At 36.2% G+C, this 16993-nt stretch overlaps 1 protein-coding gene across 14 annotated transcripts in view; it reads left to right on the top strand.

Annotated features, from left to right (window-relative positions):
• LOC106872335 (synaptotagmin-1) overlaps nucleotides 1-16993 on the top strand; it is a 172190-nt gene that overhangs the window by 120591 nt on the left and 34606 nt on the right. For all 14 annotated transcript variants that reach the window (XM_089339864.1, XM_089339862.1, XM_089339859.1 and 11 more), the window contains one exon: nucleotides 10767-10945. In XM_089339864.1, coding sequence (XP_089195990.1) covers nucleotides 10767-10945 — 179 coding nt within the window. The remainder of the gene's footprint in view (nucleotides 1-10766; nucleotides 10946-16993) is intronic.

Genomic DNA, 16993 nt, shown 5'->3' with positions numbered 1-16993 from the left:
GTTTCACCAGTCCTCAGTCAAATCGTCCAACCCATGCTAGCATGGAAAGCGGACGTTAAACGATGATGATGATGATGATGATGATCATGTAGTTAATATTTCTATTGTTACTGCAAACAAGCAACATCTTTGTTTCGGTGATACAATAATTATTAATTAATAACACTAAAAGCTATTGTACATCAGTCGGTTCCAATGACAGTCTTTCTTACGCTTTTAAATCTAGAGATAAAACCCCTATTTATTCCTTATGTAATTTGATAACTATTCAGTGAAAATTTAGTTATGAAAACTTGTCCAAAAATTCCCATAATGCTTATATCCCTGCTAAACCCAACTTAAACATTTCAAGACCTAACCCCAATTTCCACCAAACCCTTTAAAGTGCAGCACCTGTAGAACATCCTCCAAACCCCTTTTAAAAAAATCCCAGATACAATACACACAAACATTTATACAATATATTCAATTATTTTTTTTTATTTTTAAGGATTTTTTTTCTTAATTTGGTAAGTATTATTTTGACCGCTATTTGGGTGAAGAGGAAGAGGCCTCTCAGTTAAATGATGAATCTTCCGCAATACGATTGGCTGGTTTGATCAGATGACAAATTCAAGCTATCTGATTGGGCTTCATTTCAAAGTGAGTTCTACACAGAACAAGCCATCATTTGCAGGAAGTGGATTGCCATTGATTATCATCGAAAGGTATTTGTATTGAGTACTCCAGTTATATAATCTTCTTGTGCAACAACAAATTCAACTTATTTGAAATAAATACTGAAGTTTTTGAAGAGTTATACAACAAGGGAAATGACTGTTAAATTTGTCATAAATTCCATTTTGATTTATATGTTGGATTATAATGAAAAAAAAATAGATATTGAAAAACTAAATAAAAATATAGGTTACAAATAGTTTTTGATTATTTGATTATAAATTGTAAATTAATGGATGTTAAATTTGATGCAAATTTAAATTAATTTATTAATGCTGGGTTATAATAAAAATAATAATCACTGTATAATAATAGGCTATAGTGAACAGTTAACAGTGTGAGATAAACCTATAGAGAACAGTTAACGGAGGTGAAACATAAACATAGAAAATAATTGTATAGTTAACAATATATCTTTAGAGAACAACTAACAGCATGAGATAAACCTATATAAACAATTAACAACTTGAATAAGCCTATAGTGAACAGTTAACAGCAGGTGAAACATGAATGTGGAAAATAAATGAATAGTGAACGTATAGTGCCTATTATCAGTGGACATGGATGTGAAAGTAAACATATGGTGAAGAATTAATAACCTGTTATAGATAGGACCATAGTGAACAGGTTGCAGTTTATAATACATAACTGTGGATAAAATACCTGCCAGTTAATAAGAGGGAGATAAACCTGCAGTGAACAGTTTGAAACAGGTGATATGTAAATATGCAAGATAAATGTATAGTGTACAGTTAACGGTAGGGGACATGTGAATGTGGAAGATAAATGTATAGTGAACTGCTTATAAGAAATAGTACATAGATACGTAAACCTATAGTGAACAGTTAACAGAGTGTGTTAAAGCTACAGTGGACAGTAAACAGTAGGCGACACCTGAATATGGAAGTTTGCTTTATTTTTAAGATAACAAATAAACCTATAATGAACAGTCAACAATATAATTCTAGAGGGAACGGTTAACAGCAGGTGTCACCAGAATGTGGAACATGAATGTTTAAAGAACAGCTAATAAGACAGACTGCATAAACCTAACAGTTAGCTGAACGGGGGAGATGAACATATAGGGAACAGCTTATAACAGTTGACATATAAATGTGTGAGGTAAATATATGGTAAACAGTTAATTACCAAAAATAGTTAATAAACAAGTGATATATAAAATGCTATGATAAAAGTGGTTCCTTATGTTCCTACATAAAAAAAACTGTCTCTAAACGAAGATATGCCATAATCTAATCCAACTGTTTATTTTCCTAAACACAACAGACAAATCCATAAACAGTCAAAATTCTTCAATAATCAAAATTTATTTTAATTTTTGTTTGTATTTATATATTAAAAAATGAATTTATTGAAACAATTTTATAGAATATTGTCATATTTATTGATATTTATCTCAATGCCATCTATTTGGATGGTTTTGGTACAAGAACACTATACAACTGGAGGTTTAGACATACCCTAACTGCCAGCATGGAACTTGAATTCTTTAACATCCATTAATTATTCTTTTAAATTTCACTAAATTTCATATCACAACATTTACTGTTTTGGCTTCTTTCTGTGAGATAATCAGACAAATACCACACAGCTATCTACCATTTCAAATATTGCTGTATATCATGTTTTATGTTACAGACTTTTGTCAAAAAAAAAAAAAAAAAAAAAAAAAGATCAAAAGACTGAAATTCATTTAAATTATAAATATATAAGATTAAAAAAATTTTCCAAGAGATTTATTAAAAATGTGTCTTGCAAAGTAATAAGACTGACCCCAAGTTTATTGTGGCAGTTAGGGGTTGTTCGTTTAGTTAGTTTCCCCTAAGGTATGCTGGGGGTGAATATTTAGTTGTATTTATATATTTTTAGTTTGAAAATGTTTCACTATTATTTTCCAGTATTATTTTTCAGTTTTTCTTTTTTTTTTTCTGTAACCTTTTGGTCCTGTTGTTTCAAAGAATTTTGTTCGTATTCATGTAAGACAGTCCTTGCTGGAATGATTTAGTGAGGTTTATGCAAAAATTCTTCATCAAAACAACCAAGTAAAAGATTTACTGTCCGACATTTAGAATACAAATGGAGATGGGAGGTGATAGGCATGGGTGGGTGGGTGGGAAATGAACAGGAGAGGTCAAAGAACTGACTTTGAATCAGTTTAAATAGGGAAGCCGAAGAAAGAAATGATTTGATGCTGTTGGTGTTATGTAAATAGTTTCCTGGAAGGAAGGGGTTCTTAAAGTTTAGTTTTAAAATCTTCAACAACTTAAGACAAACGAATGGACACACCACATGTAAAATACATAAGAGTCTATGAAGGCAAGAAAACAACAAATCTGAGATAACTGCATATACAATAATGAAAGAAACCTGAAAACACAGTGAAAATATAACAGAACCAACCCTACAAGAAACAAACAAGACATTACAGCAAATCAAAAATAAATATAAAGGGAAAGAATTTAAGTATTCTAAATGAAGATGAAGATCTTGGATGTTGTCACCAAATCGACAGCCACATCAATGAGCGTATAACCTAAGTGTCACTGTTAAACCGGGGCCAGATTCAGACCTGTAGATGCCCTAAGCACTTGAAATATTTTGGTTTTCCCCGATATATATGTAATTCAAAATATAAACAATATTAAACCATGAAATATATCCTTATTTTTCAAAATGAAACAAAACTAACAAAAAGATGGAAAATAATGTTTATTTTTGTATATTCTACTTTATTTATATTTGAAAAGTTTCCTCATCATCATCATCATCATCATCATCATCGTTTAACGTCCGCTTTCCATGCTAGCATGGGTTGGACGATTTGACTGAGGACTGGTGCAACCGGATGGCAACACCAGGCTCCAATCTAATTTGGCAGAGTTTCTACAGCTGGATGCCCTTCCTAACGCCAACCACTCAGAGAGTGTAGTGGGTGCTTTTACGTGTCACCCGCACGAAAACGGACACGCTCGAAAATGGTGTCTTTTTTTTAATTGCGAAGTCTTTGATCAGATCCTCACCATGACACCATGAACACTTAAAAATTATATTTCCAATGATATAAACTATTCTGAATATTATTTTAGCAAGTTTAAAATAATTTCTTTTGTGCTGTAAACCATTTACCATTTCTGTGGTGCCCCTCACTTCCTTTGATGCCCTCAGCATGTGCTTACTTTGATTAATGGTTGATCCAGCAGTGCTGTTAACAACAAACTGATTATAAACACATAAAGGTAAAACAGTAAAGTTACCTTCTCAAGTCATACTGACCCACAAAGACTGGTTTGCCGGTTTCCATGGCGTATGAACCCCCCCCCCCCCACCCCCACCCTCGCGACAGAATGCTGGTCTGTCACAGGATTACTCATCTTTGCCAGCTGAGTGGACTGGAGCAATGTGAAATGAAGTGTTTTGCTCAAGGACACAATGCGTCACCTGGTCCAGGGATTGAAACCACAATCTTACAATCAGGAGTCTGAAACCCTAACCACTAAGCCACAAACTTCCACAATATAAATACATAGATTGCAACTGGGTCACCAGAGTCGACATTGAGGGAGTCTAATGGAGATAAAGAAGGAAATAGAAGAAAACGATACAAAACCGATCTACGTGAGTCAATGTAGATATCAGTTTGTGAGGTTTCATGAAAGAATGAATGTTACGGAGATCTTCAAGAAATTTTGTCCACAGAAACAAAATAATGGAATATCAGCAAATTGATTTATCGCATCTCATCATTAGCATTGGTGGTATTCGAGGGAAATCAGATGTGATAATAAGAGTCAGATTTTCTTCTGAGAAAGCTCAAAACAAAGAGCAAGTATACTCTGTTACTCTTTTACTAGTTTCAGTCATTTGACTGCGGCCATGCTGGAGCACCACCTGTAGTCGAGCAAATCGACCCCAAGGCTTATTCTTTGTAAGCCTAGTACTTATTTTATCGGTCTCTTTTGCTGAACCGCTAAGTGACGGGGGCATTAACACACCAGCATCGGTTGTCAAGCAATGCTAGGGAGACAAACAGACACACAAACACACACATACATATATACATATATATGACGGGCTTCTTTCAGTTTCTGTCTACCAAATCCACTCACAAGGCTTTGGCCGGCCCAAAGCTATAGTAGAAGACACTTGCCCAAGGTGCCACACAGTGGGACTAAACCTGGAACCATGTGGTTGGTAAGCAAGCTACTTACCACACAGCCACTCCTGCGCCTATATTAGCATAAGATTGAAAAAAAATGAAAAGAAGGTAAGGAATATTCTTAGTGAAATGTAGAAATAAGGGTCCGACATGAAAATGAAAAAGGGGTTCCAAATAATCAAAGAGTTTAACATCAATAAAAATAAAAAGGGCATTCGACTTAGTGGTTAGGGAGAGAATAGGTACAAAGACACAAGTCATCTTAGCATGAAACTTTATGGTAGTCTCTCAGATGCGGGAAAAGGATGGTTTTGCAATTTCTTGCTGAACAGTTTGCACAGATGATCTGTTTATAGTGATCGAATGTGTGTACTCATTCCTTCTATGAATTTGACATTGCTTGATCAGGTGCACAAATGTCCCACAAGTTAGATGTCAAAATGACAACAGAGAAACATGATATGAAGTGTTTTGCCCAAGAGCACACTGTACTATCTGATCTGGTAATTGAATCCATTATCTTGTGATTGTGAGGACAACATCCAAACCATTAGGCCATTCGTCCTCACAGTATTAAAACACAGTTTCAACACAGTACATACTAACCGGAATTTAGTTAAACTGGAAAGTTAAGTCAGAAAAAAAAGGAAACTGTTAACAGCAATTCAAAGTCATCACCCTGAAATGTGATGCAGATAAAGTATAAACTATCTCACATGCAGCATTGGTTCATCTGATAGAGTAGAAAACTACTACAAAGTAACAACAGTGGGACTAGAAAAATACTCAGAAATAAGTGAAAGAAAACTGACTAGTGTAATAAGGAAACAAAATAACAAAGCAATATCAAAAGGAATTTGCCCTTCTATCTGTTAAAGGAGCCACAAGCACTTTCACAGAGATGTATAGACATGACAGGAACTTCCACCTACAAAATTCCATCACAAGATTTCAGTTAACTTGTGAACATAGCAGAAGACACTTGCCCAAGGTGCTATGCAGTGGAACTGAACCTGAAACCATGTCATTGAGAAGTAAGCACAAGGAATGCAATTTTGAGGGAAGGGTGTTTGTAGATTATATCAACTCAAGTATTCAACTGGTTTCTTATTTTATTGAACCTGGAGGGACGAAAGATAAAGTTGTTCTTGGTGAATGTAAAGAATTGCAACAAACAGGGAGTTTAATTGTTTCACCACTCTAACAACTCTGCTAACATCCCCACCCCCTTACAACATATAGAATATAAAATGGTAAAATACAAACTGGAAGCTAACAGCATTGAAGTAAAAGATTTAGATGAGGATAAAACAATACAAAAAAAATCTAATAGGAAACAATACAAAAAAACTAATAGGAAAAAGAAAATCAAAATCAAAATGAAGTTCTAAAATATACTAACAAGGAATTGGAGAGAAAAACCATTCCATGGCCAATATATCACATGACTTGACAAAGTGGAAGTATGCCAGAGTGAATGCCAACAATGGTTCCAGTGCTCTGAGATAAGCATAGAAACAGGTCTGAGTTAAGCTGCAGAGGATCAATGTCAACTACAAATGATTTTATAGAAATACAATAATTGTTTCTTATTTAGGTGCAAGTCCAGCAATTTTGAGGCGCAAGGGTTTGTTGATTGGCTCCTGGACTTGGGTTCATAGATTATTTTATTGATCTCTGGAGGGGATGAAGCGCAAATTAGAACTTGATGTGATTTGAGTTCTGAGAGTAAAGAACCTGAAGAAATATTGCAAGACAATTTGTCCACAAAAATACAATAATTAAAATAACGATGATAATAATGGCATCAAATGGAGAGAATGGAACCAACACAATGAGACAGTTGACCCATGTCTTCTCTGGCTGTCCAATTTTTGCCAAGTCCATGCATATTCACAGACACACTTGTTGTTGTTGGCACTCCGTCGCTTACGACGTCGAGGGTTCCAGTTGATCCGATCAACGGAACAGCCTGCTCGTGAAATTAACGTGCAAGTGGCTGAGCACTCCACAGACACGTGTACCCTTAATGTAGTTCTCAGGGAGACTCAGCGTGACACAGTGTGACAAGGCTGACCCTTTGAATTACAGGCACAACAGAAACAGGAAGTAAGAGTGAGAGAAAGTTGTGGTGGAAGAGTACAGCAGGGTTCGCCACCATCCCCTGCCGGAGCCTCATGGAGCTTTAGGTGTTTTCATTCAATAAACACTCACAACGCTCGGTCTGGGAATCGAAACCGCGATCCTATGACCGCAAGTCCGCTGCCCTAACCACTGGGCCATTGCGCCTCCACCCAGACACACTTAAGGTGACAGTTATGTACTCTAGGCGATGATACATTGTTGTTTTGACATGAAAATGAATAAGTGTTTTGGCGATCGAGACAAATATTATGGTTATTATTGTGAAAGAAGGGAATGAGAATGTCTATACTCAATTAGACACATCAAACACTACTAACCAAAATATTGGTTTCAAATTTTAGCACAATGCCAGCAATTTGGGGGAGGGGGTAAGTCAATTAGATCAATCCCAATGTTCAACTGGTACTTATTTTATCGACCCTGGAAGGGATGAAAGGCGAATTTGAACTCAGAATGTGAAGATGGATGAAATGCTGCTAAGCATTTTGACTGGCATGCTAACAATTCTGCCAGCTAGCTGCCCTAAACTGAAAACCAAAATATTTCCCAAAAGGACTTGAAGAAACTGTCAAAGTACAAGGATCTTCAAATTGAAATAAACAGGATGTGGAACAAGCCAGAAAATACAGAACCAACAGCAATTAAAGCATTTGACATGATAAAATAAAATCATACAGAAACATACATTCCAGGGTTCATGTTATATATGGTTGAAATGAAAGTTCTACAAAACATGCCCTGCCTCCTACACAAGACAGTTTCTGTACAATAGCAAAACACAAGCAGTACCACTCTCTGTACACAATACAGGCCCTATACAATAACCACCCAATATGATAACATAGTGCAGTCAACAAATAGCAAGTAGAATCATTACCCAATAATATAAACTGGGACTCCATCGGTTACGATGACGAGGGTTCCAGTTGATATGATCAACAAAACCTACTCATGAAATTAATGTGCATGTGGCTGAGTACTCCACAGACACGTGCACCCTTACCGTAGTTGTCAGGGAGATTCAGCATGACACAGAGTGCGATAAAGCTAACCCTTTGAAATGCAGGTACAACTCATTTTTGCCAGCTAAGTGGACTGGAGCAACGTGAAATAAAATGTCTTGCTTAAGGACATGTGTTATTGGGAATTTGTTACCAACCCGGCTGAAACCAGTACTGGCTCTGAGTATAAATGTCTTGTTTTCATAAGTTTTGAATAAAATTCTTCCACCAAACCTTGGTCACAATTTATGTTCTTAACACTAGCCGAATGATAACTAACTTATTTTACTAAATTCTTTGTTATATTTAAAATTAATTGAAAGAAACACAGAGCATCTCAGAATAAATGCAGTAACACAAGGGTTAATATCATACAATATACACAGCTCGTATCCTACACAGTTGTTGACTAAACGCTAATTATGCAATGCATATTCTACACAGTCACCACCCAAAACTACAACAGATGCACACTTTGCATAATCACACACATTCCTCTGCACTGGAACACTGAGCAATTACAGAAGAGCCCCCCCCCCCCCACTGGAATAGTGGCCCAATATTCTTTTCTACTCTGGGCACAAGGCCAAAATTTTTGGGGAGGTGGGGGGCCAGTCGATTAGATCGACCCCAGTATGCAACTGGTACTTAATTTATCAACCCCGAAAGGATGCAAGGCAAAGTCGACCTTGGCAGAATTTGAACTCAGAACATAAAGACACGAAATACCGCTAAGCATTTCGCTCGGCATGCTAACGATTCTTATTTCTTTACTGCCCACAAGGGGCTATACATAGAGGGGACAAACAAGGACTGACAAACGGATTAAGTCGATTAGATCAACCCCAGTATGCAACAGGTACTTAATTTATCAACCCCGAAAGGATGCAAGGCAAAGTCGACCTTGGCAGAATTTGAACTCAGAACATAAAGACACGAAATACCGCTAAGCATTTCGCTCGGCATGCTAACGATTCTTATTTCTTTACTGCCCACAAGGGGCTATACATAGAGGGGACAAACAAGGACTGACAAACGGATTAAGTCGATTAGATCAACCCCAGTATGCAACAGGTACTTAATTTATCAACCCCGAAAGGATGAAAGGCAAATTCGACCTCAGCGGAATTTGAACTCAGAACGCAACAGCAGACGAAATGCCGCTAAGCATTTCACCCGGCGTGCTAACGTTTCTGCCAGCTCACCACCTTAAGGAGTCCAATATTAATCAGAATGTAATGTGGTTGTGTCTACAAGGGACTCTATGCATTGCTTTGCCAAGGGGCCTGTACATAACACATACTCTACACCATGACTGCCAAGTACTTTAATATACAGCATCAATCGCACAACACTTACAAAACATAAACACAGACTTGCAGAATACAGGCACAGCTCTACATCATGACTGCATCCCCAGATTAACTCAGATGCTCCCAAGGTTAACATTACTTAACAACATAATAAGGGCTTCCGAAAATGAGAGTTAGTAGTGTGTTGACCTGTAATAAGAGCAGAGATATTAAGATGGTGGTGGTGGTGGTGGGCTGTCTCTAGAAAGGAGTAAAGATGAGAGATTTAGAGGCAGTATATGTGAAGAAACAGCATTGATATGGAAGAAACATGATAGAGAGGTAAGAGAGATCATAGTGAGGGGAGGGGTGTCATAGTGAATTGAGGAACATCATAGTGAGGAAAAACTAATATAGTGAGGGAGAAAATTACATAGGGAGGGGAGAAACATCATAATTAGGTGAGAGACATCATAGCAAGGAGAGAGAGAGAGAGATCATAGGTAGGGAAGGAATGTCATAGTGAAGGTAGGGCAAATCATAGTGGGAGAGAAAACACCAAAGTGAGGAGAGAAGTATCATAGTGGTTTGAAATATATCATAGTGCAGAGATGTCATAGTAAGGGGAGAAACATCATAGTGGAGGTAGAGTAGATCATAGTGAGAGAAGAAAAATCATAAGGAAGAGATAAATGTCATAGCAAAGAGAGAGACATCATAGTGATAGGAGAAAGATCATAGGGAGTTGAGAAAGATCATAGTGAGAAGAGAAAGATCATAGTAAGAAGAGAAATGTCATAGCAAAGGAAGAGACATTATAGTAGGAGAAACATCATAGTGATTGGGGAACGTCATAGTGAGGAGAAAATTATCATAGTGAAGGAAGAAACATCATAGGGAGAGAAGAAGCATCATAATAAAAAAAAAGAAATATCATAGTCAGGCTAATGACATCATAATAAAAAGAGAAACATCATATTAAAGAGGAGGACATTGTTGCAAAGAGAGAAACATGGAATCTTTATAAATGGGACAAAAAGTTCCAGAGCAGAGCAGACATTCTTATCAAATGGTACCAGGAAAAACCTTGGCAGCTTCAGACAAGAGATTCTGACACCGATTCCAACACCACAATGAAGCTAGGCACTACAATATTTTACTAAGCTGGTCTTTTAGACATCTGCTATAGAATCTGTTCGAAACTAAATCAGATGAAACATTCTATCCATGCTTCAAATTTTATTTTGCTATCTTGCTGTCAGGATTTTGGTAAGCTTTCCTTGTGTTTAGAACCAAAAAGAGAAGGGAAAAAAAAATATATGCTATTTTTGGTTTTTTTTTTGTTTTGTTTTTTTTCATGTCTTTATATGAAAATTTTTTATCATGCTGTATTTTTCGAAATTTACATGGGATTCTTTGAAATTTATTTTTCAGTACCAATATGGGCTATCATACTAATTTGTGCGGGAGTTTTGCTTTTCTTGGTGTGTGCAGCTTATTGTTGCTGCAAACGTATTTGCCGCAGGAGAAAGAAGAAAGATGGCAAAAAGGGGCTAAAAGGAGCAGTTGACCTCAAAAGTGTACAGTTACTAGGCAATTCCATCAAAGAAAAGGTGAGGAGCTTCAATTAGTTTATCTTCTTTCTGAATCGGATTTGTTTGTTAATTAAATTAACTGTAATTAACAGATTATTCTTATCAGCTCTCCAATATATATATATATGTATATATATATATATATATATATATATATATATACGTAAATATATACATATATTAATATATTTATATACACGATGATGTTGATATATACATAAACATATATCTATATCTGTCTATACACACACACACACACACACACACACACACACACATATATATCCACATACATATTTATACAAAATAATTAATGTGGCTAGATGCAATTCAAAACCAAAAAGAAAATAATTCACTATCACTAAAAATGTATCCTATAATGTATGTATATACGTGTGTGTATATATATATATATATATATATATATATATATATATATATATATATATATATATATATATATATATATATATATATACACACACACACACATATAATATACACACATAGATATATATATATGATCGATGCTAGGGCTGCCTGATTGGTTCCCATGCCAGTGGCACGTTAAAAGCACCATCTGAATGTGACCAATGCCAGTGGCCCCTGACTGGCTCCCGTGCCGGTGGCTCGTAAAAGCACTATCCAAACGTGATAGATGCCAGGCCCACCTGACTGACTCCTGTGCTGGTGGTATGTAAAAAGCACCTACTACACTCTCAGAGCGCCTGGCATTACGAAGGGCACCCAGCTGTAGAAACATTGCCAGATCAGATTAGAGCCTGGTGCAGCCGCTGGCTTTCCAGACCTCAGTCAAACCGTCCAACCCATGCCAGCATGGAAAACGGATGTTAACCGATGATGATGATAACATATGCGCACACATATTGACCAGACTATCAGATACTGTTACAATGTACCTCACATTGTTTTGAAAGATGCCACCCAGCCAGGTAGGTGAGTAGGCCAATATTCCAGCTGATTGGAAGACTATTTTATCACTGGGTTACTCATTTACTTCTGAGTGGACTGGAGCAACATGAAATGAAGTGTTTTGCTCAAGAACAAAATGTGTTGCCTGGTTCGGAAATCTAACCCTTGATCTAGCAATCATGAGTACAACACCTTAACCACTAAATCATGTGCCTTCACACACACACATTTGAATGTATGTGTATATATACATATATATTTACACATGCATATACACACACACACACACACACATATATATATATATATATATATAAGACCTTCTTCAGTCATGTATGACCATGGGATTGCACCTAGAAAGTTCTCCTCCAAGGCACAAGTCCAGACACGGTTGTTTATCGAAGACAAGCAGTCGCCCATGCAAACCAGCCTCCCCTCTTCGTGCCTCCAATGTTACCAGGAAAAGGGGCCGATACAGCTTGGCACCAGTGACATTGCAGCTCATTTCTACAGTTGAGTGAACTTGGAGCAACATAAAATAAAGTGTCTCGCTCAAGAACACAACACAGCCTGGTGCATAAATTGAACTCACTACCTCATGGTTTGTGAGCCCAAAGCTCTAACCAATGAGCCATGTGTCTTATATAATACACACACACACAAACACACATATATATACTGGATGATATATATGTATATGTATGTATATATATATATATATTGGATGATAATTTAAATTGTGTACACCTAACTGAGCATATGGTTAATAGCATTTTGATTAAGAAAAACTAGTGCTTTTAAATCTGCTGTTAAAAGCCAGATAGTGTTTTAATTCATCTTTGCATCAGCCATTTTTAATATCAAACTTTAACTTCAATATTTTGCTAAATGTAACATCTCTTTACTGTTTATATTGTCATAAATATATTTCACCATCTTCATCAATATTTCAGTAGTCTCCATCATCGTTTATTTTAGTTTTTTTTTTTTTTAAATGATATTTCTTTTTCTCTATTTCATCATATAATTTTTATTTTTATTGCACACAGTGCTTGAATCAAGTTTTCTTATGCACATTACAACATTATAATCATAGATATTATATGCACATTACTACATCGTAATTAGTCTGCACATTTTTGATGCATCCTCATTGCACTTTAAAAGTTATCTCAGTTTGCATCTCTTCTCAAAATAAATATCGTCCATCTACAAACTACACTCACATCCACTTCTTAGCACACTCAGCACATACACTCTGCACGCATAATATATATTTATGTGTATGTATGTATGCATATATATATATATAATATATATACTACATATGTATACATATGCACACACACGTTCATACTTATATACATGTGTATATGTATATATATATATATATATATAATGTATGTATATATGTGTATATATATACACACATGTTGCTATTAATCAAAATATATAAAGTAAATCCTACCATTTCTCGTTTCCATTTCTCACTTCTTTTTCACACATCAACATCTTAGAAACTCCACACCATTAACTCTACTCTTGCATGCTTTCTTTTTGGTCTTATCCACTCATGATACACACTTCAGAACGTACAGCATGTTTCAGTACATATCTTCACCTATTAAGGGTCCCTAACTGCTAACAACACCCTGCATTACTGTCTATTCCATGGGACTATGAAGAGTGCTTCCTCTTGGTCATTTTGCCCTGCTAGAAAATGCAGCTAAATTTACCCTTAAAAGAAACCCTACTGTCTTAAAAATGGAAGGATATATTGTGTAAGTCTTACACAATGTTTTAAAATAAAATTGACTGGTCTCAGCTGGAAGCCCATGGCTCATAAGTTTGCTTTATCAGAGCTCATATGGTCCCTAAACAATTACAGCCATGATATTTGTAAACCAATGAACAGTGCTTCTATGTGGTCACTTGTCTAACTAGAAATAGCAACCAAAATCTCCCTTTAAGTCATAACTCATAGTTTTTAAACAAGACAGGGTGGTCATAGCTGGATCACGCTTGATTACAGGGTTGTTTTAACATAGTTAAACAACAAGAACAACTGTAATGACCTGCTAACCAACCCAACTATAAAACATGCCAAAATTAGCCATTTTATTAATTGCACATCTTGCTTCTTATGAAGTTACAACTGTGTATAGTCCCTCTAGTTTCTTATGAAGTTACAATATCATAAAGAAGTTATAACTGGCCCCTCTGAACTATATATAGTCCCTCTGTGTCACAACTCTATATAAACCCCTATAGCTTCTCTCAGGTCACAATTATATATAGTTCTCCTGGTCCCTCTCACTTAACTATATATATGCCCTCTGGCCTGTCTCATGTGGCAATTATATATAGTCCCTTAAGCCCCTCTGAAGTCACAACAATATATATGTAATCCCTCTGGTCCCTCTCATGTGACAACTATTATATATAATCCCTCTGGCCCCTTTTGTGTGACAGCTATATATAATTCCTCTGATCCCTCTCAAGTGACAACAATATATAATCCTTGTAGCCCCTCTCAATTCACAACTATATTAGTCCCCAAATATTTCTCCAAGGTGCCTAAGCCACAAACCAGTCAAATATAAGGTTATGGGCATGGCTCTGTGGTTAAAAAGTTTGCTTTGTAGCAAACCAGATTTTAGTTCAATCTCACTGTGCAGAACATTAGTGAAATATGTTCTACCACAATTTCAGATCGACCTTAGTATATGGAATCTGGCAGACAGAAACTGTATAGAAGTCTATCAGAAACAACATTTGTCTTCTGGGTGGCACATCTAATCTGTTGTGAAGTTTGACACCATCTTGTGTCCTTTAGCTGAGTCTACTACATTCTAATCATTTGGGCCAGGTCTCTGATATCCACTTGTGGTGTCTGGCTCTGGTAAATTCATCCCTTCCTCCTTACCAGTCTTTGAACCCCTGAGAAAGATCTTACTCTGACTAAGACATAAGAAAAACACCAAAAAATATTTTTTAAATGTAAAACAAAAAACCCACTTTATTTATTCCCCTTACAATCATTCTAATATTTTTAGACATATATAAAAGCAAAAACAAATAATACTGAATTCATGCTTCAAAAAAATTGATGTTTAATTTTTGTCTACTTCACTGCATGTTACATTGCACTGCTCTTTAGAAAACACTGCATGACAAAATATGCAGACTAGACCGGACTGAACTAGACTAAATTAAAGTAGACTTGACTTAACTAAACTAGACTGAACCAGACTAGACGTGATTACACTGGGCTAAATTAGTCAAAGTGGAGTAAAATATACAACACTGGACTAAACTAGATTATACTGGATGAAAAAACTAGACTAGACCTGATTAAGCCTGATGAGACAAGATTTAACTATATTAGACCAGACTAGACAAAACTAACTGTGTTTATACTGGACTAAACTAGACAAAAACTGGACTAGACTAGCCTGAAACATAAAATGTACAATATGGCAATTCTGTTAGTTTTGACCATTAAATCAGTTTTTTAGCCTCCGTAATGATTTTTCTGAGAAGAGAAAAATGATGTTGTTCAATGGCTTATATTGTACCAAGACATACATGGAGTAGACGTTTTCTGCATTCAGATATTAATAAATGGAATAAAGTTCCATATGCTTCTCTCGGAACTATCTTAGCAGTTGGAAATAACAGCGTTTAAAAAGGTCAAATGCACAAATGAAAACATCTCTTGTAGTTCTTCAAAATTGCAGTTAATCATTGGTTAATTTTTGAGATCAAATGTCCAATAAGGCCATTGCTCATAATGATGGCATGGACTACAAAATAGATAAATTAATTAATTAATTAATTTCACTTAAATAGATGATTTGGGTTTTCATTCGTTTTTTTTAAAGATTTGACAAAAAAACGTCTCACCATTTTTATTTTGAAAAATGGTCAGCACTCTCAGATGCTTCTTTGCAAAGATGGTTTGCTGTTGGGAATTATTCTTCTTAACTGATAATAAATATCCATCTGATGACCAATATCCAGTGCATGGATAATTAACAGGTTTCACACAATCAGAACCAATGCTAGTCCAGATCCAGTTGGTTGACCAAGTATATGATTGGCCTCAGGTCTGAACATTCTGGACATTCAGAGACAATCTGACATGCATTCTTCTCAACATTTAGGGTGGATGTAAGGCTGCAAGCTGGCAGAACCGTTAGCATGCTGAGAAAAATGCTTAGCACCATTTTGTTGGTCTTTACATGCCGAGTTCAAAATTCCGTTGGGGTTGACTTTGCCTATCATCCATTTTGGGATCAATGAAATAATTACCAGCTGAGCACTGGGGTCAATGTGATTGACTTGTTCCCACCACCGAATTTGCTGGCCTTGTGTCAAAATTTGAAACTAATATTTAGGAGAGAGTTAAAGTGGTGAGCTGGCAGAGCTGTTAGCATCATGGGAAAAATGCTTAGCACCATTTTTTCCATCTTTATGTTCTGGGTTCAAATTCTGCCGAGGTCGACTTTGCCTTTCATCCTATCAGGATCGATAAAATAAGCACCAGTTAAGCACTGGGGTCGATCTAATTGATTTACTCCTCCTCTGAAATTGCTGGCCTTGCGCCAAAATTTGTGACCGACATTTTGAGCAGACAGTAGTAAGCCTCCTGGTCAGTTTTGCCTCCAGTCCTATGACTCAAGATCAATTATCAGGATTCCATGGTGTATAACTGACCAAGATCACAACATTCCTTCTGAATGAGATGCCGTCTGTTGCAGGGGGTTACCTATTCAAGGCTGAGTGGACTGGGGCAATGTGAAATGAAGTGTTTTACTCAAGAACACACCACACTGCCAAGTCTGGGAATTGAAACCACGGTCTTGTGATCATAAGTGCAACGCCTTAACCACTAGGTTACATGTCTTCACATCAGAAAGACAGAGACTAAAAAATAAAAAAAAATAGATAAAAATGTTCTTCCCAGAAATGTGATGAAATTGCCATCGGGAAATTTGAACCTATGACCTAAGGCTTTAAACAACCAGTAGTTTGTTTGTTTTTCCTGCCCAGCGACTGTTTATAATGTTACTGCTAAATGAAATTTTACAAAACATTTAAATGAAATTTTACAAAACATTTAAATGAAAT

Source organism: Octopus bimaculoides, chromosome 22, assembly GCF_046866305.1.
Source record: "Octopus bimaculoides isolate indiv1 chromosome 22, ASM4686630v1, whole genome shotgun sequence".
In the NCBI taxonomy this organism is placed as follows: Eukaryota; Metazoa; Mollusca; class Cephalopoda; order Octopoda; family Octopodidae; genus Octopus; species Octopus bimaculoides.
The sequence above is the reverse complement of the archived record's forward strand: the minus strand, read 5'-3'. Positions and strand labels throughout refer to the sequence as shown.